At 60.4% G+C, this 24,815-nt stretch overlaps 1 protein-coding gene across 1 annotated transcript in view; it reads left to right on the top strand.

The window, feature by feature from the left end:
- The window catches only part of Obscn (obscurin, cytoskeletal calmodulin and titin-interacting RhoGEF), a 140,383-nt gene that overhangs the window by 24,339 nt on the left and 91,229 nt on the right, over window positions 1-24,815 (top strand). The window contains exons 11-18 of the mRNA XM_047537974.1: window positions 1,570-1,845; window positions 2,985-3,260; window positions 4,444-4,719; window positions 5,899-6,174; window positions 7,619-7,894; window positions 9,035-9,310; window positions 17,419-17,694; window positions 21,237-21,512. Coding sequence (XP_047393930.1) covers window positions 1,570-1,845; window positions 2,985-3,260; window positions 4,444-4,719; window positions 5,899-6,174; window positions 7,619-7,894; window positions 9,035-9,310; window positions 17,419-17,694; window positions 21,237-21,512 — 2,208 coding nt within the window. The remainder of the gene's footprint in view (window positions 1-1,569; window positions 1,846-2,984; window positions 3,261-4,443; window positions 4,720-5,898; window positions 6,175-7,618; window positions 7,895-9,034; window positions 9,311-17,418; window positions 17,695-21,236; window positions 21,513-24,815) is intronic.

The raw sequence follows: 24,815 nt of genomic DNA, 5'->3' as shown, positions 1-24,815 counted from the left end.
AGGTGCACGTGGAGGCCAAGGGCTGCAGGCGGCAGCTGGTGGTGCGGCAGGCAGGCCAGGCGGACTCTGGGGAGTACAGCTGTGAGGCCGGGGGCCAGAGGGTGTCCTTCCGCCTGGACGTCACAGGTGGGTGCTGCTGGGCCTGCTGTGAATGGAGGGAGGGACAGGTTGGTGGGACGCTCTAGGGCACCTTGGCAGCCTGGGCTCTGTGAGGCCCTGTGTCCTTCCTGACCTTGGGCTCAGCACCCGTGGCCCAGCTCTGGGTGGTGTGGGCAGTGGGTTTGCCTGTGACTGGAGAGTGTGTCCTGCAGGTGGCCGGGGCTCCCTCTGCCTGCCCTGCCTACATGCTGGCCCAGAGCTCCAGTAGCCCTCGCTTGGGCCCTTTGGAATCTTGAGTGTCCATCTGTCCTCCCTCCTCATCTCCTCCCCTGCCCACTGTGACCTGTCCCTGAACCTGGGAAGGGGGCCACACACTGCTCAGAGCCTCTCTCCTGATGGCCTTCCTGGTGTTTGTCTCTCTCCTGATGGACCCGAAGTGGCACTGAGCTCTCTGCTGATTGACTGCTCTGAGCTCTCTGTTGATTGGCCCACACTGGTATTGAGCTCTCTGCTGATTGGCCCACACTGGCCCTGAGCTCTCTGCTGATTGGCCTACACAGTCAGTGAGATCTCTGCTGATTGGCCTACCTGGCAGTGAGCTCTCTGCTGATTGGCCCACACTGGCACTGAGCTCTCTGCTGATTGACCCACACTGGCACTGAGCTCTCTCCTGATTGGCCTACACAGGCAATGAGCTCTCTGCTGATTGGCCTAGCTCGCACTGAGCTCTCTGCTGATTGACCCACACTGTCACTGAGCTCTCTCCTGATTGGCCTACACAGGCAATGAGCTCTCTGCTGATTGGCCTAGCTCGCACTGAGCTCTCTGCTGATTGGCCCACACTGGCACTGAGCTCTCTGCTGAATGGACCACACTGGCCCTGAGCTCTCTGCTGACTGGCCCACACAGGCACTGAGCTCTCTGCTGATTGGCCTACACTGGCGCTGAGCTCTCTACTGATTGGCCTACAGTGACACTGAGCTCTCTGCCTATTGACTGCTCTGAGCTCTCTGCTGATTGGCCGCACTTGCAGTCTGCTCTCCTCTATTCCTTTGGTACCTGTGGCCAACAAAGATGTGGGTTTTTGGTTTGGCGCTCAGGGTGGACTTACCTCCTGAGTCCACCTCCTCCTGCTTTTGTGCCCCTCCCATAGTGGGAGACAGCCAGCAAGCCACAATGGCTTGGGTTCCGGAGGAGAAGGGTCATGGCCGGTTCCCTTCAGGATCCGGGTGGATCAGGAAGTGCTCAGGGCTCTGATGAGGACGTCTGCCCAGCCGTCCACACACCAGCCTTGGAGTTTGCAGCTTGGGTCACGTGTAGGATAGAGCTCTGTGTGGCCATGCGGTGCTCTGTAATGATGGACACTCTGCCTTGGCCATCCCTGGATGAGCTCAGAGTGAGCTCAGGCTCTGAGACGGGTGGGTCTGTTCTGGAACCTCTGACCCATGTGTCCCTCCCCTGTGTCCCCAGAGCCCAAGGTGGTGTTTGCCAAGGAGCAGCCGGCACGCAGTGAGGTGAAGGCCCAGGTGGGGGCCAGTGCCACTCTGAGCTGCGAGGTGGCCCAGGCCCAGATGGAGGTGACGTGGTTCAAGGACGGGAAGAAGCTGAGCCCGAGCTCCCAGGTGCACGTGGAGGCCAAGGGCTGCAGGCGGCAGCTGGTGGTGCGGCAGGCAGGCCAGGCGGACTCTGGGGAGTACAGCTGTGAGGCCGGGGGCCAGAGGGTGTCCTTCCGCCTGGACGTCACAGGTGGGTGCTGCCGGGCCTGCTGTGAATGGAGGGAGGGACAGGTTGGTGGGATGCTCCAGGGGACCTTGGCAGCCTGGGCTCTGTGAGGCTCTGTGTCCTTCCTGACCTTGGGCTCAGCACCCGTGGCCCACCTCTGGGTGGTGTGGGCAGTGGGTTTGCTTGTGACTGGAGAGTGTGTCCTGCAGATGGCCGGGGCTCCCTCTGCCTGCCCTGCCTACATGCTGGCCAGAGCTCCAGTAGCCCTCGCTTGGGCCCTTTAGAATCTTGAGTGTCCATCTGTCCTCCCTCCTCATCTCCTCCCCTGCCCTCTGTGACCTGTCCCTGAACCTGGGAAGGGGGCCACACACTGCTCAGAGCCCCTCTCCTGATGGCCTGCCTGGTGCTGGGCTCTCTCCTGATTGCCTGCCTGGTGCTGGGCTCTCTCCTGATGGCCTGCCTGGTGCTGGGCTCTCTCCTGATGGCCTGCCTGGTGCTGGGCTCTCTCCTGATGGGCCGGAAGTGGCACTGAGCTCTCTGCTGATTGACTGCTCTGAGCTCTCTGTTGTTTGGCCCACACTGGTATTGAGCTCTTTTCTGGCACTGGCACTGAGCTCTCTGCTGATTGGCCCACACAGGCAGAGAGCTCTCTGCTGATTGACCTACACTGGCTCTCAGCTCTCTGCTGATTGGCTGCTCTGAGTTCTCTGCTGATAGGCCGCACTTGCAGTCTGCTCTCCTCTGTTCCTTTGGTACCTGTGGCCACAAAGATGTGGGTTTTTGATTTGGCGCTCAAGGTGAACTTCCCTCCTGAGTCCACCTCCTCCTGCTTTTGTGCCCCTCCCATAGTGGGAGACAGCCAGGAAGTCACAATGGCCTGGGTCCGAGGAGAAGGGTCATGGCCGGTTCCCTTCAGGATCCGGGTGGATCAGGAAGTGTCAGGGCTCTGATGAGGACGTCTGCCCAGCCGTCCACACACCAGCCTTGGAGTTTGCAGCTTGGGTCACGTGTAGGGTAGAGCTCTGTGTGTGGCCATGTGGTGCTCTGCTAACGATGGACACTCTGCCTCGGCCATCCCTGGGTTCAGGGTGAGCTCAGGCTCTGAGACGGGGTGGGTCTGTTCTGGAGCCTCTGACCTGTGTGTCCCTCCCCTGTGTCCCCAGAGCCCAAGGCCGTGTTTGCCAAGGAGCAGCCAGCACGCAGTGAGGTGAAGGCCCAGGCGGGGGCCAGTGCCACTCTGAGCTGCGAGGTGGCCCAGGCCCAGACGGAGGTGACGTGGTTCAAGGACGGGAAGAAGCTGAGCCCGAGCTCCCAGGTGCACGTGGAGGCCAAGGGCTGCAGGCGGCAGCTGGTGGTGCGGCAGGCAGGCCAGGCGGACTCTGGGGAGTACAGCTGTGAGGCCGGGGGCCAGAGGGTGTCCTTCCGCCTGGACGTCACAGGTGGGTGCTGCTGGGCCTGCTGTGAATGGAGGGAGGGACAGGTTGGTGGGATGCTCCAGGCACCTTGGCAGCCTGGGATCTGTGAGGCTCTTTGTCCTTCCTGACCTTGGGCTCAGCACCCGTGGCCCAGCTCTGGGTGGTGTGGGCAGTGGGTTTGCCTGTGACTGGAGAGTGTGTCCTGCAGGTGGCCGGGGCTCCCTCTGCCTGCCCTGCCTACATGCTGGCCCAGAGCTCCAGTAGCCCTCACTTGGGCCCTTTGGAATCTTGAGTGTCCATCTGTCCTCCCTCCTCATCTCCTCCCCTGCCCTCTGTGACCTGTCCCTGAACCTGGGAAGGGGGCCACACACTGCTCAGAGCCCGTCTCCTGATGGCCTGCCTGGTGCTGGGCTCTCTCCTGAGGGCCTGCCTGGTGCTGGGCTCTCTCCTGATGGCCTGCCTGGTGCTGGACTCTCTCCTGATGGGCCAGAAGTGGCACTGAGCTCTCTGCTGATTGACTGCTCTGAGCTCTCTGTTGTTTGGCCCACACTGGTATTGAGCTCTTTTTGATAGGCCCACACTGGCACTGAGCTCTCTGCTGATTGGCCCACACAGGCAGTGAGCTCTCTGCTGATTGGCCTACCTGGCACTGAGCTCTCTGCTGATTGGTCCACACTGGCGCTGAGCTCTCTGCTGATTGACCTACACTGGCTGTGAGCTCTCTGCTGATTGGCTGCTCTGAGTTCTCTGCTGATTGGCCGCACTTGCAGTCTGCTCTCCTCTGTTCCTTTGGTACCTGTGGCCAACAAAGATGTGGGTTTTTGGTTTGGCGCTCAGGGTGAACTTCCCTCCTGAGTCCACCTCCTCCTGCTTTTGTGCCCCTCCCATAGTGGGAGACAGCCAGCAAGCCACAATGGCCTGGGTTCCTGAGGAGAAGGGTCATGGCCGGTTCCCTTCAGGATCCGGGTGGATCAGGAAGTGCTCAGGGCTCTGATGAGGACGTCTGCCCAGCCGTCCACACACCAGCCTTGGAGTTTGCAGCTTGGGTCACGTGTAGGGTAGAGCTCTGTGTGTGGCCATGTGGTGCTCTGCTAACGATGGACACTCTGCCTCGGCCATCCCTGGGTTCAGGGTGAGCTCAGGCTCTGAGACAGGGTGGGTCTGTTCTGGAGCCTCTCACCTGTGTGTCCCTCCCCTGTGTCCCCAGAGCCCAAGGCCGTGTTTGCCAAGGAGCAGCCGGCACGCAGTGAGGTGAAGGCCCAGGCGGGTGCCAGTGCCACTCTGAGCTGCGAGGTGGCCCAGGCCCAGACGGAGGTGACGTGGTTCAAGGACGGGAAGAAGCTGAGCCCGAGCTCCCAGGTGCACGTGGAGGCCAAGGGCTGCAGGCGGCAGCTGGTGGTGCGGCAGGCGGGCCAGGCGGACTCTGGGGAGTACAGCTGTGAGGCCGGGGGCCAGAGGGTGTCCTTCCGCCTGGACGTCACAGGTGGGTGCTGCCGGGCCTGCTGTGAATGGAGGGAGGGACAGGTTGGTGGGACGCTCCAGGGCACCTTGGCAACCTGGGCTCTGTGAGGCTCTGTGTCCTTCCTGACCTTGGGCTCAGCACCCATGGCCCAGCTCTGGGTGGTGTGGGCAGTGGGTTGCCTGTGACTGGAGAGTGTGTCCTGCAGATGGCCAGGGCTCCCTGTGCCTGCCCTGCCTACATGCTGGCCCAGAGCTCCAGTAGCCCTTCTTGGGCCCTTGGGAATCCTGAGTGTCCATCTGTCCTCCCTCCTCATCTCCTCCCCTACCCACTGTGACCTGTCCCTGAGCCTGGGAAGGGGGCCACACACTGCTCAGAGCCCGTCTCCTGATGGCCTTCTTGGTGCTGGGCTCTCTCCTGATGGCTTGCCTGGTGCTGGACTCTCTCCTGATTGGCCCACACAGGCACTGAACTCTCTGCTGATTGACTATACTGGCACTGTGCTCTCTGCTGATTGGCCCACACAGGCACTGAGCTCTCTGCTGATTAGCTGAAACCAGTACTGAACTCTGTGCTGATTGGCTGGCACTGAGTTCTGCTGATTGGTTCAACTGGCACTGAACAGTCTGCTGATGGGCTGGCTCTGAGCTCTCTGCTGATTGACCCAAAATGATACTGAGCCCTATGCTGATTGGCTGCACTGTCCGTCTGCTCTTCTGCATTCCTTTGGTAGCTGTGGCCAACAATATGGAGCTCATGGTGGGATCCCTCCTGAGTCCCCCTCCTCCTGCTTTTGTGCCCCTGCATGGTGGGAGACAGCCAGGAAGCCACCAATGGCCTGGGGTCCCTGAGGAGAAGGGTCATAGTCTGTTCCCAAAGGTCGGGACAGTGGTGGCATCAGGAGGCAGGCCTGACTGCAGTGGCCTCATGGGCCTTGAAGTCCAGTTCCCTTCAGGATCCGGGTGGATCAGGAAGTGCTCAGGGCTCTGATGAGGACGTCTGCCCAGCCGTCCACACACCAGCCTTGGAGTTTGCAGCTTGGGTCACGTGTAGGGTAGAGCTCTGTGTGTGGCCATGTGGTGCTCTGCTAACGATGGACACTCTGCCTCGGCCATCCCTGGGTTCAGGGTGAGCTCAGGCTCTGAGATGGGGTGGGTCTGTTCTGGAACCTCTGACCTGTGCGTCCCTCCCCTGTGTCCCCAGAGCCCAAGGTGGTGTTTGCCAAGGAGCAGCCGGCACGCAGCGAGGTGAAGGCCCAGGCGGGGGCCAGTGCCACTCTGAGCTGCGAGGTGGCCCAGGCCCAGACGGAGGTGACGTGGTTCAAGGACGGGAAGAAGCTGAGCCCGAGCTCCCAGGTGCACGTGGAGGCCAAGGGCTGCAGGCGGCAGCTGGTGGTGCGGCAGGCAGGCCAGGCGGACTCTGGGGAGTACAGCTGTGAGGCCGGGGGCCAGAGGGTGTCCTTCCGCCTGGACGTCACAGGTGGGTGCTGCTGGGCCTGCTGTGAATGGAGGGAGGGACAGGTTGGTGGGACGCTCTAGGGCACCTTGGCAGCCTGGGCTCTGTGAGGCCCTGTGTCCTTCCTGACCTTGGGCTCAGCACCCGTGGCCCAGCTCTGGGTGGTGTGGGCAGTGGGTTTGCCTGTGACTGGAGAGTGTGTCCTGCAGGTGGCCGGGGCTCCCTCTGCCTGCCCTGCCTACATGCTGGCCCAGAGCTCCAGTAGCCCTCGCTTGGGCCCTTTGGAATCTTGAGTGTCCATCTGTCCTCCCTCCTCATCTCCTCCCCTGCCCACTGTGACCTGTCCCTGAACCTGGGAAGGGGGCCACACACTGCTCAGAGCCTCTCTCCTGATGGCCTTCCTGGTGTTTGTCTCTCTCCTGATGGACCCGAAGTGGCACTGAGCTCTCTGCTGATTGACTGCTCTGAGCTCTCTGTTGATTGGCCCACACTGGTATTGAGCTCTCTGCTGATTGGCCCACACTGGCCCTGAGCTCTCTGCTGATTGGCCTACACAGTCAGTGAGATCTCTGCTGATTGGCCTACCTGGCAGTGAGCTCTCTGCTGATTGGCCCACACTGGCACTGAGCTCTCTGCTGATTGACCCACACTGGCACTGAGCTCTCTCCTGATTGGCCTACACAGGCAATGAGCTCTCTGCTGATTGGCCTAGCTCGCACTGAGCTCTCTGCTGATTGACCCACACTGTCACTGAGCTCTCTCCTGATTGGCCTACACAGGCAATGAGCTCTCTGCTGATTGGCCTAGCTCGCACTGAGCTCTCTGCTGATTGGCCCACACTGGCACTGAGCTCTCTGCTGAATGGACCACACTGGCCCTGAGCTCTCTGCTGACTGGCCCACACAGGCACTGAGCTCTCTGCTGATTGGCCTACACTGGCGCTGAGCTCTCTACTGATTGGCCTACAGTGACACTGAGCTCTCTGCCTATTGACTGCTCTGAGCTCTCTGCTGATTGGCCGCACTTGCAGTCTGCTCTCCTCTATTCCTTTGGTACCTGTGGCCAACAAAGATGTGGGTTTTTGGTTTGGCGCTCAGGGTGGACTTACCTCCTGAGTCCACCTCCTCCTGCTTTTGTGCCCCTCCCATAGTGGGAGACAGCCAGCAAGCCACAATGGCTTGGGTTCCGGAGGAGAAGGGTCATGGCCGGTTCCCTTCAGGATCCGGGTGGATCAGGAAGTGCTCAGGGCTCTGATGAGGACGTCTGCCCAGCCGTCCACACACCAGCCTTGGAGTTTGCAGCTTGGGTCACGTGTAGGATAGAGCTCTGTGTGGCCATGCGGTGCTCTGTAATGATGGACACTCTGCCTTGGCCATCCCTGGATGAGCTCAGAGTGAGCTCAGGCTCTGAGACGGGGTGGGTCTGTTCTGGAACCTCTGACCCATGTGTCCCTCCCCTGTGTCCCCAGAGCCCAAGGTGGTGTTTGCCAAGGAGCAGCCGGCACGCAGTGAGGTGAAGGCCCAGGTGGGGGCCAGTGCCACTCTGAGCTGCGAGGTGGCCCAGGCCCAGATGGAGGTGACGTGGTTCAAGGACGGGAAGAAGCTGAGCCCGAGCTCCCAGGTGCACGTGGAGGCCAAGGGCTGCAGGCGGCAGCTGGTGGTGCGGCAGGCAGGCCAGGCGGACTCTGGGGAGTACAGCTGTGAGGCCGGGGGCCAGAGGGTGTCCTTCCGCCTGGACGTCACAGGTGGGTGCTGCCGGGCCTGCTGTGAATGGAGGGAGGGACAGGTTGGTGGGATGCTCCAGGGGACCTTGGCAGCCTGGGATCTGTGAGGCTCTGTGTCCTTCCTGACCTTGGGCTCAGCACCCGTGGCCCACCTCTGGGTGGTGTGGGCAGTGGGTTTGCTTGTGACTGGAGAGTGTGTCCTGCAGATGGCCGGGGCTCCCTCTGCCTGCCCTGCCTACATGCTGGCCCAGAGCTCCAGTAGCCCTCGCTTGGGCCCTTTAGAATCTTGAGTGTCCATCTGTCCTCCCTCCTCATCTCCTCCCCTGCCCTCTGTGACCTGTCCCTGAACCTGGGAAGGGGGCCACACACTGCTCAGAGCCCCTCTCCTGATGGCCTGCCTGGTGCTGGGCTCTCTCCTGATTGCCTGCCTGGTGCTGGGCTCTCTCCTGATGGCCTGCCTGGTGCTGGGCTCTCTCCTGATGGCCTGCCTGGTGCTGGGCTCTCTCCTGATGGGCCGGAAGTGGCACTGAGCTCTCTGCTGATTGACTGCTCTGAGCTCTCTGTTGTTTGGCCCACACTGGTATTGAGCTCTTTTCTGGCACTGGCACTGAGCTCTCTGCTGATTGGCCCACACAGGCAGAGAGCTCTCTGCTGATTGACCTACACTGGCTCTCAGCTCTCTGCTGATTGGCTGCTCTGAGTTCTCTGCTGATAGGCCGCACTTGCAGTCTGCTCTCCTCTGTTCCTTTGGTACCTGTGGCCACAAAGATGTGGGTTTTTGATTTGGCGCTCAAGGTGAACTTCCCTCCTGAGTCCACCTCCTCCTGCTTTTGTGCCCCTCCCATAGTGGGAGACAGCCAGGAAGTCACAATGGCCTGGGTCCGAGGAGAAGGGTCATGGCCGGTTCCCTTCAGGATCCGGGTGGATCAGGAAGTGTCAGGGCTCTGATGAGGACGTCTGCCCAGCCGTCCACACACCAGCCTTGGAGTTTGCAGCTTGGGTCACGTGTAGGGTAGAGCTCTGTGTGTGGCCATGTGGTGCTCTGCTAACGATGGACACTCTGCCTCGGCCATCCCTGGGTTCAGGGTGAGCTCAGGCTCTGAGACGGGGTGGGTCTGTTCTGGAGCCTCTGACCTGTGTGTCCCTCCCCTGTGTCCCCAGAGCCCAAGGCCGTGTTTGCCAAGGAGCAGCCAGCACGCAGTGAGGTGAAGGCCCAGGCGGGGGCCAGTGCCACTCTGAGCTGCGAGGTGGCCCAGGCCCAGACGGAGGTGACGTGGTTCAAGGACGGGAAGAAGCTGAGCCCGAGCTCCCAGGTGCACGTGGAGGCCAAGGGCTGCAGGCGGCAGCTGGTGGTGCGGCAGGCAGGCCAGGCGGACTCTGGGGAGTACAGCTGTGAGGCCGGGGGCCAGAGGGTGTCCTTCCGCCTGGACGTCACAGGTGGGTGCTGCTGGGCCTGCTGTGAATGGAGGGAGGGACAGGTTGGTGGGATGCTCCAGGCACCTTGGCAGCCTGGGATCTGTGAGGCTCTTTGTCCTTCCTGACCTTGGGCTCAGCACCCGTGGCCCAGCTCTGGGTGGTGTGGGCAGTGGGTTTGCCTGTGACTGGAGAGTGTGTCCTGCAGGTGGCCGGGGCTCCCTCTGCCTGCCCTGCCTACATGCTGGCCCAGAGCTCCAGTAGCCCTCACTTGGGCCCTTTGGAATCTTGAGTGTCCATCTGTCCTCCCTCCTCATCTCCTCCCCTGCCCTCTGTGACCTGTCCCTGAACCTGGGAAGGGGGCCACACACTGCTCAGAGCCCGTCTCCTGATGGCCTGCCTGGTGCTGGGCTCTCTCCTGAGGGCCTGCCTGGTGCTGGGCTCTCTCCTGATGGCCTGCCTGGTGCTGGACTCTCTCCTGATGGGCCAGAAGTGGCACTGAGCTCTCTGCTGATTGACTGCTCTGAGCTCTCTGTTGTTTGGCCCACACTGGTATTGAGCTCTTTTTGATAGGCCCACACTGGCACTGAGCTCTCTGCTGATTGGCCCACACAGGCAGTGAGCTCTCTGCTGATTGGCCTACCTGGCACTGAGCTCTCTGCTGATTGGTCCACACTGGCGCTGAGCTCTCTGCTGATTGACCTACACTGGCTGTGAGCTCTCTGCTGATTGGCTGCTCTGAGTTCTCTGCTGATTGGCCGCACTTGCAGTCTGCTCTCCTCTGTTCCTTTGGTACCTGTGGCCAACAAAGATGTGGGTTTTTGGTTTGGCGCTCAGGGTGAACTTCCCTCCTGAGTCCACCTCCTCCTGCTTTTGTGCCCCTCCCATAGTGGGAGACAGCCAGCAAGCCACAATGGCCTGGGTTCCTGAGGAGAAGGGTCATGGCCGGTTCCCTTCAGGATCCGGGTGGATCAGGAAGTGCTCAGGGCTCTGATGAGGACGTCTGCCCAGCCGTCCACACACCAGCCTTGGAGTTTGCAGCTTGGGTCACGTGTAGGGTAGAGCTCTGTGTGTGGCCATGTGGTGCTCTGCTAACGATGGACACTCTGCCTCGGCCATCCCTGGGTTCAGGGTGAGCTCAGGCTCTGAGACAGGGTGGGTCTGTTCTGGAGCCTCTCACCTGTGTGTCCCTCCCCTGTGTCCCCAGAGCCCAAGGCCGTGTTTGCCAAGGAGCAGCCGGCACGCAGTGAGGTGAAGGCCCAGGCGGGTGCCAGTGCCACTCTGAGCTGCGAGGTGGCCCAGGCCCAGACGGAGGTGACGTGGTTCAAGGACGGGAAGAAGCTGAGCCCGAGCTCCCAGGTGCACGTGGAGGCCAAGGGCTGCAGGCGGCAGCTGGTGGTGCGGCAGGCGGGCCAGGCGGACTCCGGGGAGTACAGCTGTGAGGCCGGGGGCCAGAGGGTGTCCTTCTGCCTGGATGTTACTGGTGAGTCCTGCGGTTCTTGTTTGGAGGTGATGAGCCTCCATTGGCCCACACGGACCGTCTTGTCAATGTTCCTCTGTAGATTTCTTCTGTACGTTCCGTCTTCCTAAAGCAGGACAGCGGCTTGCTGGCTCAGGGTGCATAGAGTGAGGCTCCTTCTGAGCTCTGTGGTGTTTCCACTCTGCAGTGCTCAGTCACAGCACCGTGTCTACCCAGAGCCTCCAGGTTCTCCTTGGTGTCCAGGACCCTGGCTCTCTCGTGGTTGAGTGGACCAGGTGTCCTGCCTGAGTCCTCTGTGTTTCCTTCTGTTGGATGCTCTGGTGGCCTCAGGGTCCACCCACTCTGCACCACTGGCTAGTTCTCACTAGTGAGAGATGTCTGATTTCACCTGACTGGGTGTGGGTGTACTTCATCCACGCGGGCGTGTGGAATCATCTCACGGCACCTGTGGCACGTTGAAGTTCTAGTGTTCTGGGCAGCTTCCCCTTCCCGTGCGTGGTGTGGCCATGGTCTGTGACCCAACGTGGTGGGCAACCCTCAACAGGAGTGGATGTCTGACTGCGCTCTGTTGCTGCCTATGCAGAGAAATCCCACAGCCGTGGGGCTAGGTCTGCACCAAGGAGCTCGGAAATGTCTTTTCAAGGCAGCTGTTGTTTCCCTCTGGTCTTTAGGAGGGTGTTCTGTGTTAGAATCGCCCGTGGAGTTTGACTCACAACCTTAGCCAGGGAAAGGGTAAGGGTTGTGCACGTCACTGTGCGCTGCGACACCGAGTTCCTCCACGCAGTACGTTTCCTCAGAGACATTTCCCATCCTTCCTGGTGGTTCAGAGAAGCTGGAAACAAAGTATTTTTTTTCTCGTTAAGAGAGTTGTATTAGTTGGACTGTGACTGTTCCTCAGTGGTAGAGCGCTTGACTAGTAGGTGCGAGGCACTGGATTTGATCCTTGGCACCGCACAAAATTAAATAAAGGTATTGTGTTCATCTACAACTAAAACAATTTTTAAAAAGAGTTGTATTAGTTCATTTTTCATTGCTACAACAAAATACCTGAAGCTGAAGACTTTACAAAGCAAAGGGTAAATGATTTAGCTCCCTGTTCAGTTCTGGAGCCTGTGTGTTGGAACACCATGGCCCTGGCTCTGGTGAGGACCCCGTGGCTGTGTGGCAGCATGGTGAGAGGTCACAGTAGTGAGGCCAGAGGGAGTGGAGGGGCCGGGCTCGCTCTCTGTAATAGCTGGTTGAGAACTCGCAGGTCCCCAGGAGCTGCCTGACCCTTCCCAGGGCATGCCCTGTGCCTGACCAGCTCCCGACAGGCCGCACCTTATTCAGTTTTTAATGGACACCTCGTAATTGCTCATGTTTTGGGGCACAGTGTGACATTTCAGCACACGATGCAGTGGGTACAGGTCAGATCGAAGTCACTTCACTCGTGGATCCTGTCTTATCCTGGGAGCATCATGGTCCTCTCCGCTGCCGTTGGGCTCACCCTGCTGTTGTTGGCCGTGGCCGCCCCACTGACTGTAGCACATTAGACGCCATTCCTCCCGCCACGTTGCCGGTGGGGACCACGCTTCCAGCACCTGAGCCTTGGGGACAGCTGCACCCCAGCCACGGCCGGACCCCTGCCCTGCACCCTGGCGCCATCCCAGCCCCTCGGGCTGGAGCCGCTCGCAGGGACTCCTGGGTTTACGGTGCCCCACACCCACTGTGTAAAAGTGTTATTTTAAGAAAATGTGGCAATGTGTTTCATAGTACTGAATAGAAGCGGTTTGAAATTTGGCCGAATCCTCAGGAAGGAATAGTAATAGAAGAAACAGGCAACTCAAGACTCTCGTGACCTCACCTGGGTGGACAGAGCGGCTACCCCAGGTGGTCGCATGGACCACCCCTCCTGCAGATCCTCCCAGGAGCAGGGAGAGCTGCTGACTGGGGAAGCCTCGGCCACGCCTGCTCTGAGGAGGGACGTGGGGTGAAACCCCAGGCCGCCTGCTGTGCTGCCCCCTTGTGCCCCTGCACAGAACAGCAGGAGACACAGCCACCTCCCGGTGCAGGGGGCGGACACCAGCACAGGGCGGTCAGCAGGGCGCGGTCAGCAGGGTGTCCCTTGAGTTCAGCTTCTTAGTGGCACAACACTTCTGGCCGGTGAGGAGCACAAGGGGAGGGTTGAGTCTGCAGCAGACCCTCTGGCAGACACAGCACCAGGAAGCCAGGAGGAAACCCATGAAGTGTGAGAGCCTGAGAGCCTCAAAGGTGGGACTCAGATGCCACTGTCATCAGAGAGACAGTCAGACTCAGCAGCAGAGCTGAGCGACTGCAGGGGAGCCGGCAGAGGGCCCTCCCCCCTCCTCCCCCCTCCCCCTCCCTCCTCCCTCTCCTTCCCTCCTCCCTCTCCCTCCCTCTCCTTCCCTCCTCCCTCTCCCTCCCTCTCCTTCCCTCCTCCCTCTCCCTCCCTCTCCTTCCCTCCTCCCTCTCCCTCCCTCTCCTTCCCTCCCCCTCTCTTTCTGTCCCTCCCTCTCCCTCCTCTTCATTTCTTTCTCTCCCTCCCTCTTCGTCTCCCTCCCTCTCCCTCCCCCTCTGTCTCTCTCCCTCCCTCCCTCTCCCTCCCCGTCTCTTTCTCTCCTCCCTCCCTCCCTCCCTCTCCCTCCCTCTTCCTCCCTCCTCCCTCTCCGTCCCCCTCTGTCTCTCTCCCTCCCTCCCTCCCTCTCCCTCCCTCTTCCTCCCTCCCTCCCTCTCCCTCCCCCTCTGTCTCTCTCCCTCCCTCTCCCTCCCCGTCTCTTTCTCTCCCTCCCTCCCTCCCTCCCTCTCCCTCCCTCTTCCTCCCTCCCTCCCTCCCTCTCCCTCCCCCTCTGTCTCTCTCCCTCCCTCCCTCCCTCTCCCTCCCTCTTCCTCCCTCCCTCCCTCTCCCTCCCCCTCTGTCTCTCTCCCTCCCTCCCTCCCTCTCCCTCCCTCTTCCTCCCTCCCTCCCTCTCCCTCCCCTCTGTCTCTCTCCCTCCCTCTCCCTCCCCCTCTCTTTCTCCTCCCTCCCTCCCTCTCCCTCCCTCTCTCCCTCCCTCTCCCTCCCTCTTCCTCTCTCCCTCCCTCTCCCTCCCCCTCTGTCTCTCTCCCTCCCTCCCTCCTCCCTCCCCCTCTCTTTCTCTCCCTCCCTCCCTCTCCCTCCCTCCCTCTCCCTCCCTCTTCCTCCCTCCCTCTCCCTCCCCCTCTGTCTCTCTCCCTCCCTCTCCCTCCCCCTCTCTTTCTCTCCCTCCCTCCCTCTCCCTCCCTCCCTCCCTCCCTCTCCCTCCCTCTTCTCCCTCCCTCCCTCTCCCTCCCCCTCTGTCTCTCTCCCTCCCTCCCTCTCCCTCCCCCTCTCTTTCTCTCCCTCCCTCCCTCTCCCCTCCCCCTCTCTTTCTCTCCCTCCCTCCCTCTCCCTCCCTCCCTCCCTCCCTCTCCCTCCCTCTTCCTCCCTCCCTCCCTCTCCCTCCCCCTCTGTCTCTCTCCCTCCCTCCCTCCCCCTCTCTTTCCTCCCTCCCTCCCGCTCCCTCCCCCTCTCTTTCTCTCCCTCCCTCCCTCTCCCTCCCTCCCTCCCTCCCTCTCCCTCCCTCTTCCTCCCTCCCTCCCTCTCCCTCCCCCTCTGTCTCGCTCCCTCCCTCCCTCCCTCTCCCTCCCCCTCTCTTTCCTCCCTCCCTCCCTCTCCCTCCCTCCCTCTCCCTCCTTCCCCTCCCTCTCCCTCCCTCCCTCTCCCTCCCTCTCCGCCCTCCCTCCCTCTCCCTCCCCCTGTCTCTCTCCCTCCCTCCCTCCCCTCCTTCTCCTCCCTCTCCCTCCCTCCCCCTCTGTCTCTCTCCCTCCCTCCCTCTCCCCCCCCTCTTTCTCTCCCTCCCTCCCTCTCCTCCCTCCCCCTCTGCCTCCTCTCCCTCCCTCCCTCCCCTCTCCCTCCCCTCTCTCTCCTCCCCCCCCCTCCCCCCCCCCTCTCCCTCCCTCTCCCCCCCCCTCCCTCCCCTCCCCCCCTCTCTCTCCTCCTCCCCCTCCCCCCTCCCCTCCTCCCCCCCCCCCCCCTCCTCCCTCCTCCCCCCTCTCCCCCCCTCCCCCCCTCTCCCTCCTCTCCCTCCCCCTCTCTCTCCCCTCCCTCCTCCCTCCCTCCCCTCCTCCCTCCCTCCCTCGCCTCCCCTCTGTCTCTCTCCCTCCTCCCCTCCCCCTCTCTCTCCCTCCCTCCCTCTCCCTCCCTCCCCTCCCTCCCTCCCTCCCCTCCCTCCCTCCCTCCCTCTCCCTCCCTCTTCCTCCCTCCCTCCCTCTCCCTCCCCCTCTGTCTCTCTCCCTCCTCCCTCTCTCCCCCTCTCTTTCTCTCCCTCCCTCCCCTCCCTCCCTCCCTCTCTCCGCCTCTCCCCCCCTCTCCCCCCTCCCTCCTCCTCCTCTTCCTCCCTCCCCCTCTCCCTCCCCCTCTGTCTCTCTCCCTCCCTCCCTCTCCCTCCCCCTCTCTTTCTCCCTCCTCCCTCCCTCCCCTCCCTCTCCCTCCCTCTCCCTCCCTCCCTCCCTCCCCCTCCCCTCTCTTTCTCTCTCTCCCTCCCTCTCCCTCCCCGTCTCTTTCTCTCCCTCCCTCCCTCCCTCCCTCCCCCTCCCTCCTCCTCCCTCCCTCCCTCTCCCTCCCCCTCTGTCTCTCTCCCTCCCTCCCTCCCTCTCCCGCCCTCTTCCTCCCTCCCTCCCTCTCCCTCCCCCTCTGTCTCTCTCCCTCCCTCCCTCCCTCTCCCTCCCTCTTCCTCCCTCCCTCCCTCCCCTCCCCCTCTGTCTCTCTCCCTCCCTCTCCCTCCCCCTCTCTTTCTCTCCCTCCCTCCCTCTCCCTCCCCCTCTCTTTCTCTCCCTCCCTCCCTCCCTCTCCCTCCCTCTCCCTCCCTCTTCCTCCCTCCCTCCCTCTCCCTCCCCCTCTGTCCTCTCTCCCTCCCTCTCCCTCCCCCTCTCTTTCTCTCCCTCCCTCCCTCTCCCTCCCTCCCTCCCTCTCCCTCCCTCTTCCTCCCTCCCTCCCTCTCCCTCCCCCTCTGTCCTCTCTCCCCCTCCCTCCCTCTCCCTCCCCCTCTCTTTCTCTCCCTCCCTCCCTCCCTCTCCCTCCCTCTCCCTCCCTCTTCCCTCCCTCCCTCCCTCTCCCTCCCCTCTTCCTCTCCCTCCCTCTCCCTCCCCCTCTCTTCTCTCCCTCCCTCCCTCTCCCTCCCTCCCTCCCTCCCTCTCCCTCCCCTCTGTCTCTCTCCCTCCCTCCCTCTCCCTCCCCCTCTCTTTCTCTCCCTCCCTCCCTTTCTCTGTTTCTTTCCCTTCCTTTCTCTCCCGCTCTCCCTCCTTTCCTTCCTTTCTGTCTTTACTGTTGGACTCATGGAAGGAGTGGACAGGACACGATCTTTTCGTAAAGGATCTTGGAACAGTTAACTGTGAGAAAGCAACTGGATGCTAGCTCACACCACACCAGCCTTCCAGTTGGTTGGAGACCTGGGCTGGGAAAAGAAACCGGAAACTTTAAGGTGAACACTGGTCATTCCCGGTGCCTGCACTCTAAGGAATGAGCTTTGAGAACGTTGTGATTTTGATGGACACGTCCTAACTGCAGTATTTTGGGGTTCGGTGGTCACCTGTTGTGCGTGTGCACCGTGCTGTGACAGGGGTGGGGTGACCAGCACCTAACACGCTCTCCTCTGGCTCTCTGGAAACACACGACCCAGACACTGCAGTCCCCGCCGTGCTGGGGAAGCAGACTGAGGGAAGGAGTCCTGCAGAGCTGCGAGTGAGAGTGCCGGGAGTGGCCTCGCGAGGTCTCAGGGAGCACGCAGAGGGGTGCCTCCCTTACCACGCTCCACGTGACCCAGGCACCACCGCCAGAAGGCCAAGTGGGAAACTCCAGCAATGGACGATCCTCAGGTGTCACGCTGCACGGCCATTCCAGGTAGCCAGGCCTCCTGCTGCCTCCCACAGACGGGCCACCCCTTTGCCCAGTGTGCTCATGCTGTGCGAGGCCCCGTCTGCGGGCCAGTCCCTGGGCGCATGGACAGGTGTCACAGTCCATGTCCAGGCAACCCTCCTCTAGCTGACGGTGGCCCCACGGCACAGGCTCTGCCAAAGTTCTTGGGATTGATGGCTTCTGTGACCGGACACTGTTTTAAAGTCGTGCTGCCTGATTCATGCGACGAACTTCACATGCTGCGCACGTACAGGAAAACAGTCACTCGGGGCTCGGGGTGCCCGTGTCCAGGCATCTGTTGTGGGCCTGGGCCGTGTGCTGAGCAGGAAAGGGGACGACTCCATTTGTGCTGGGGCTTCTCCAGGGCACACAGCTGGCCAGCCCGCAGAAGGGTCTGTCCTCAGCTGAGGACAGGTGGCTTCCTGCCCTGCACAGTCCTGGGGGGCCCTTCCTGGTCACTGAGGGGCAGGTGCAGCGTCAGGCCCTGCAGGCCCTCCCTGGAGGAGCCTGTGCAGGGAGGCTGTCACAGTGTCCCCACCTGGAACAGCACATGCAGCAGGGGCAGGCTGTGTCCACACACCAAGGTCCCTTGTGCTGAGGACACTGGGGCTTCTCCAGGGCACACAGCGGGCCCAGCCCGCAGAAGGGTCTGTCCTCAGCCGCCCAGCCAGGGGTCCTCGCCCAGGTGGCTTCCTGCCCTGGACAGTCTCTGACCCATGTGTCCCTCCCCTGTGTCCCCAGAGCCCAAGGCCGTGTTTGCCAAGGAGCAGCCGGCACACAGCGAGGTGAAGGCCCAGGCGGGGGCCAGTGCCACTCTGAGCTGCGAGGTGGCCCAGGCCCAGACGGAGGTGACGTGGTTCAAGGACGGGAAGAAGCTGAGCCCGAGCTCCCAGGTGCACGTGGAGGCCAAGGGCTGCAGGCGGCAGCTGGTGGTGCGGCAGGCGGGCCAGGCGGACTCCGGGGAGTACAGCTGTGAGGCCGGGGGCCAGAGGGTGTCCTTCTGCCTGGACGTCACAGGTGGGTCCTTGCCACACCTTAGCCGTGTTTGGTGACCGGCCCGGCTCTCCCTGCTAGACCTCTGCTCTCAGCCCTGCACTCTTGCCACCTGCCATGTTCACTGTGGCTGGCCCGCCCTGAGCCTGGGCGCTCCTGCCCGGCCCTGCTGGTGTGCTCTGCCCTCCTGTCTGGTCTCCCTCTGACCTGGGACCCCTGGTAGACACCATAGCTCCCCAGGGAACCATTGAACGGCCCCCTTTTCCTGTGACCTGCTGCCCCTGGATGCTGCCTCAGCACCACATGGCACGTGCTGGTGGGGGCAGTCTAGTTGGTGTCAGGCAGTGTCAGGGGACATTTTGGGCTCAGTCTGTTTTGGTGTTGTCTCAAGTCTGACCTTAGGTGTCGGGGATGCTCTTCGATCCTTCCCACGGCAGAGCTCTCCGTGCGCCACTGGGCAACCTCCAGCCTGCCCAGGCCAGGGGCCGAGTTGGCAGCTGTGCCCGCACAGCCCTGAAGGTCAGGGGTGCGCCCTGGAGGGAAACCTAGTTTTCTCTTTGCCTCCAGTCAGCGTGTTCTGTCAGAATCTTGCCTTGGAGTGTGATTTACCGCTTTAGAACTGCAGAGGAGTCTGAGGTGGGAGCTAGAGCAGCGCTCCCGGGTCGCTGAGGCGGAGCCACCAGTCGGTGAAGCAGCTGGTTCCGTAGGACTTCCTGGTGACTCCTGTCTGCCTCCTCGACTGACTCGCAGGGAAGTCTCAGGTCCCGGTTTACTTCTCGTTCACTGGGGGTTCTTAACACCGAGCAGCAGGTGCCCCAAAGAATGTGTGGCACAGCAGCAGACGTGGTCCGCGATGGCGTGTGGGCACCCAAACGCCCCTTGCACGTCTTTTTAAGATGTTATTTTAAGAGATCTAATGTGTTGTTTTTTGATATTTTTATGGTGAGAAACTTGGAAAGTCTTGAGAAATTGACAGATTCTTAGGAAACTATATGAAGAAGTCACACAAGAAGTAATAGACATCTCAAAGTGTCCTATAACTTTAAAAGAAATGTCCTAAAGAAGAAAGAATATCATAGAGAAGGATGTGAGTCCAGGGGCTCTTTTAATGAATGTTCTGGAAAGAACTGACTCCGCCTTCCTGGAGAGTCTTCCAGAGAACAAAGCAGGAAGAAGCACTCTTGATCCTGTTTTACGTGGACAGCACGGTCCACCGGGAAAGTATGGAGGACAGAAACTACATCTCCTGCGATGTCAGGCCAGGAACTTCAGCAGCACAGAGTGAAAGTGACGGAGCAGCAGGCTGGGAGGGACCATGCACCACCAGGGCAGCATTCAGGAAGGCGGCCCGGCCCAGTGTCCAGAACCCTGGGGAATCCGAAGAGCAGCGGCGATGACGGCAACAGCCCAGCCACAGGTCCCTGCACGCACCAGCAAGTGGACGAGTGGACCGTAGGAGCACCGCTAATGTGGAGCGCAGAACAGACCCTGGGGGGCAGGGCACAGTGCGGAAGAGGGAGGTGGAATCCTAAGTTGGGGTTCAGTGGAAAATTCTGTGGCTTGTCCTGGAAATCCAAGATATGTGATCAGACGGAGTTAGAGGCTTGGCCAAGGAGCCCCGGGCACACCTGGGTCCACTCTGTGTGATGGACTAGCAGTAAGCAGCGGGAAATGAGAACTCAGAGCACAGGGTGAAGGCCTCTTCTCCAGAATGCTAAGGCCAGGTGCTTGGGAGTTTAGATTTTGTTGGATTTGGGGATATTTGCATACCCATAATGAGATATCTGTGGGATGAGACCTGAGTGTAAATGTGAAATTCATTTGTTTCATACACATTCCACACATAGCTTACAGGTGATTTTGCACAGTAGTTTTTAAAAACAATTTTGTGCATGAAACGAGACTCGTGGTGTAGGGTTTTCCACTTGGAACGTCAATTGCTGAACAGTTTGGATTTTGCAGCATTTTGGGTTTTGGATTAGGAGGCTCACCCTGTATTTACACGAGAAGCACCTTTCTGATGCTAAGTGTAAAGCAAGACATTTAAGGGCTCTTCAGGGAGAAATCGGACTTTTCTGAGAGACATGAAGTAATGTCAGAGCAGGTGGATACAAGGGGGTGGAAGAATCAGGCCGTGCTCAGCCTGCAGAATTGGCACCCTGGAGCAGGCCGGGCTGACCTCACACCAGCAGAGTGCAGAGCAAGCTGCCCCACAGGCTGACGGGCCCGCTGGGCCTCTGCCCTGCTGCTGGAGCTGTTGAAGCGTCCAGTGTGGGAGGAGCAGGAGCACAGCCCGCCCTGCCTGAGGGACTCCGCACGGTCCCCTGGCCCTTTCAGCCCCACTGGCAGCACCGGCAGGAACGTTCGTCGGACCTGAAGCCACATGGAGACACAGTTGCCTGGTGCTTCACACCACGTACAAAGCCAGGCAGGGGATCAGAGACTCAGGGTCCGGGAGAGCTGTGGTGGTCTTAGATGATGTCACGGATGCTGAAAGACTTGGTGGCGAGGAAACAGTTCTACCAGAAGAAGAAATGATCGCTGGGGAGAAGACAGACCTTCCTGCTGGAACACAAAGCTGACGCTGTAGAAGATGTCTGCCTCACGGTGCTCATTGTCGCTACAACAAAATAACAGGCTGGGCGACAATCCAACAGGGCTATTTGGCTTACAATTTTGGTGGCTGAAGGTCCACACAGCATGGGACCCCTTTCCTGGTGAGGGCCCCGCTGCAGCACACAGAGAGGCAGAACAGGACCAGCCACGTGCAGAGGGCCAGCACGTGGAGGTCTGTGACAACCTGCTCTTGTGAGACCTGACCCACACCTGCAAGAGCCAGTCTCCATGCAGACCTCAATTTACATGTGAGGGTGGAGCCCCAAGCTCATCAGCTTCCACTGGCCCCTCCACAGTGTCCCACGACCTCCACACTGCACGTGGAGCCCAGTTCCAGCACAGGGGTCTTGGGGGGCAGCACATCCAAGCCACAGCCCAGCCAGAGGGAAGCTGCAGCCATCCTGTGGGGCACAGAAGTCCTTTCTCATGTAAAGAGAATTAAATTTGAAAAAAGACCATCTACTGAAAGTGCACATCAGGCATGAATGTTGGACCACCAAGGAGCACCTGCTGATGGCCAAAAACACAAGACGTGTCCACCCTCAGGACTGAGCACAGGCCCAGCCTCCCAGAGGAGAAGCCCAAGCTCAGGGCAGCAGGAGCTGGGCCCTCCCAGGCCCTGCCAAGAGCCATGCCCTGCACAGTCCTGGGGGGCCCTACCTGGTCACTGAGGGGCGGGTGCAGTGTCAGGCCCTGCAGGCCCTCCCTGGAGGAGCCTGTGCAGGGAGGCTGTCACAGCGTCCCCACCTGGAACAGCCCATGCAGCAGGGGCAGGCTGTGTCCACACACCAAGGTCCCTTGTGCTGAGGACACTGGGGCTTCTCCAGGGCACACAGCGGGCCCAGCCTGCAGAAGGGTCTGTCCTCAGCCGCCCAGCCAGGGGTCCTCGCCCAGGCGGCTTCCTGCCCTGGACAGTCTCTGACCTGTGCGTCCCTCCCCTGTGTCCCCAGAGCCCAAGGCCGTGTTTGCCAAGGAGCAGCCGGCACACAGCGAGGTGAAGGCCCAGGCGGGGGCCAGTGCCACTCTGAGCTGCGAGGTGGCCCAGGCCCAGACGGAGGTGACGTGGTTCAAGGACGGGAAGAAGCTGAGCCCGAGCTCCCAGGTGCACGTGGAGGCCAAGGGCTGCAGGCGGCAGCTGGTGGTGCGGCAGGCGGGCCAGGCGGACTCTGGGGAGTACAGCTGTGAGGCCGGGGGCCAGAGGGTGTCCTTCCGCCTGGACGTCACTGGTGAGTTCTTCGGGGACACTCAGGTGGCTTGCTTGGAGGTGACGACTGGCTCGTACCCATGAATGACCCAGTAGTCTTTCCACCTGACTTCCTGCTCACCCCTGCCAGGGGCTCTGGAAGGGGAGACTCGGGGGGAGGGCCTCTGTGCCTCGGAGGCTCCTGCAGGAGCTCGTGGTGCCTGGCCCCTGCTCAGTGTCATCCTGACCTCCCTCTGCGTCCAGTGGGCTCTGTCGTCTAGGTAGGCAGTGTTGCTCTCTCGGGTTTGGCTGTGCCTGAGCTGGAGGGTCCAGCAGCTCAGAGGCCCACGTCCTGCAGCCTGTGGCTTCCCCGTCAGGAAGCTGCAGTGTCTTGGATCCTGATGAGGGGCATCGTGCTCAGGGCCTTGGAGTTGTTCAGGGTCGACCTCGCGTTGGCAGCATCTTGGTGTCTGGCTGCTGCTCTCCTGGAAGCGCTCCACCACGGCATCATGTTACCCACGTTCTGCGGTAACGCCTTGCTGCACAAGCCAGCAGCAGAGGACTGGCCGATACGTTCCTTGGCAAGCCCTGAGGTTTGGAGTCTCCTCTCTAGAGCTCTCTTTGATCTGAGTGAGCACTGCCTCAGGTGCCCCTTGGAGTCTGATTTCTGAGTGTGGCGTGGAGTGGATGAGCAGTCCGGCACCGCTGGGGTTTTGTTAGCCACGCGTCACTGCTGCAGCGACCTGACTGGCCATGCAGCGTTCCAGCATGTCTGTGGTGATTCCTGTGTCCACGCCTCGCTGCTGTGCCCACCGAGCGCCCTGAGGACTGACGTGGTGCCCTGTGTTGGGGCGCACCCGGGGGCAGGCTGCATTCTGCGGGAGCCTGAGCTGCTGTGCCCACCGAGCGCCCTGAGGACTGACGTGGTGCCCTGTGTTGGGGTGCACCCGGGGGCAGGCTGCATTCTGCGGGAGCCCGAGCTGCTGTGCCCACCGAGCGCCCTGAGGACTGACGTGGTGCCCTGTGTTGGGGTGCACCCGGGGGCAGGCTGCATTCTGCGGGAGCCCGAGCTGCTGTGCGACGCTTGGTCCTGTGCGCCGTGTGCGCAGTTGTTGACACGGGCACAAGCGCAGGCTCACCGTGTGTCTTATTGCCAAGGTCTTTGTGACATTATATGATTTCATGCAAGTAATTTCGAAAAATTTTGACCAAGTAGCTAGTTCCTGGAAAACTACATCAGAACTTACAAGAAAAAGCAGAAAACTCAAACAGTCCTGTAGCCTTTTAAAGAAATGGTGTCTAATTTAAAAAATCTCTCAGAAGAGCTAAGTTCAGTCGTCATGGGTAAATCATACCAAATTTCTTGAAATAAACCACTCCGTGTTCATGATCATCCTTCTAGAGAACAGAAAGGGGGTACGTGTCCTCCGGCTCATGCTGTGTGGATGATATACTACTGACACCCAAATCTGGTGAAGAATGCTTTCAACTTTGACATCACAGGCTGTCTCGCATGGACACCAGGGACAAAATCCTCTGCAGAATACTGGCAAGCTGCGGGGCGACATTCCAGAGCAGCTGCGGGGCGACATTCCAGAGCAGCTGCGGGGCGACATTCCAGAGCAGCTGCGGGGCGACATTCCAGAGCACAGTGCACGGGGCGAAGGCGTGATCCAGGATTCAAGGTTGTTTCAACATGAGAACATCAACGAATCAATACGACCGTGACTTCTAGAGGCCATGAGAGAAAAGGCATGGATCCTTCAGAAGACGAGGAAGGAGTGCTTGACCGTGTTACGGAAAAAACGAAAAAATACGGGAATCACGGCACTGGAAAGACACACGCCGCGCTCGGAGATGGGGAGGAGCAAGGTTCATTCTGCTCCGGCGTGGCTCAGCAGTCTTCTCCAGAGGCTGAGCTCCACCCTTCGTTCTCAGTGTTAGGCCAGATGGACGTCTGGGTCGAGATTTTCTTAAGCAAGCAGCCTTGATCCCTCCCCTACCCCCAGGCAGCTCTGGTTCCTGCCGCCGCAGCTGAGCAGCTTGATGCTGGCAGCAGAAGCAGCAGCCTGCAGCGATGACAGAGGTAGAAAGAAACCCCACAGGAAGGAATGCGCCTCTGCAGAAGTTCTACTTCTTACTGCAAGACTCGCAGTGTAGCCTCCTCTTGTGTTTAAACGTTCTTGGGCTGGGGTGTGGCACATGGTGAGGCCCTGTCAAGCCCCTGCCCTGGTAAGAGGAGGACCCTTCCCGAGCCCTCTGCGGAGGGGCACCACGGAGGATGCAGCAGATGCCACCCTTGAACATGATTCTGAGCACTTTCCCTGTTAGGGACAGAGCCATGTGACACCTCATGTCAGCCTGGTGCAGACACTGAGGAGGAACGGCAAATAGAGGCTCACAGCTTGGGTAAAGTGAGAGTGGATTCCACTTCTGTGTGTAGATGGGCCGCAGAGGGTCAGAACACCATCTGTACGAACCGCCATCGCAGCCCCGTCCTCCGTTGTGACTGCCCGCGAAGGAAGCATGTTTAAGGCCTTGGAGGGCAATTCAGTAAGTATCTTAGGGAGACACGGAGGCTGTGAGAATCACGTTGAGAAACACATAGAAGATACAAAGACATCTGCTCCTGAAGATCCTCACAGTTCTTTTCCAGGGGTAGTGAAAGTTGTGAAGTTGAGACCAAGGGCCAGGCGGAGACAGTACCCCTGAGCAGACAGAGGACATTTAATCTGCCAGGAACCTGACATACTGTACAGCCACAGTAAGGAAGACAGCTGGGTGCCCACTGGCATAGAGAAAGGGCCAGAAAAACAGCACCTGGAGGCCAAAGAGACCCAAGCATCATCAGACCTCCTTTGGCCATGGCAAGAGCGTGAGGTGTAGAGGAGGATGGCCAGGTCAGTAGTGCTGACTCTGCAGCGTGGGTCTGCTCAGAGCTGATGGAGCTGAATGAAGTGAGGTCTCCCTGTCCGCACACGTCATCAACCAGGTGCATCAGAGACTCCATGTGGAGTCAGTCAGCTCTTAGCCGATGGTGCAGATCGTGTATGACCCCAGGGTAACAGGTGCCTACCGAACAGGACAGGAAGGCGCTGCCCACAAGGGGCAGACCTGAAACGAAGAACTCTGTGTCACTGGAAAGCAGCATAGAAAAGAGAAAAGGCAGAAGAGAGATGCCCCACACAGCAGTCAGTGCTCAGTATGGAACTGTGTAAAGAGACCCAGACACACACCAAGGACACTCACCCTCGGATGGCTGAGTGAGAGTCTCAGCATAGAAGACCAAGCACAAGTGGCTGGAAAGGAAAAGCTCAGCCCCGGGAGCACAGGCACAGGGCAGAGG

Source organism: Sciurus carolinensis, unplaced genomic scaffold, assembly GCF_902686445.1.
Source record: "Sciurus carolinensis unplaced genomic scaffold, mSciCar1.2, whole genome shotgun sequence".
Taxonomy (NCBI): domain Eukaryota; kingdom Metazoa; phylum Chordata; class Mammalia; order Rodentia; family Sciuridae; genus Sciurus; species Sciurus carolinensis.
The sequence above is the reverse complement of the archived record's forward strand: the minus strand, read 5'-3'. Positions and strand labels throughout refer to the sequence as shown.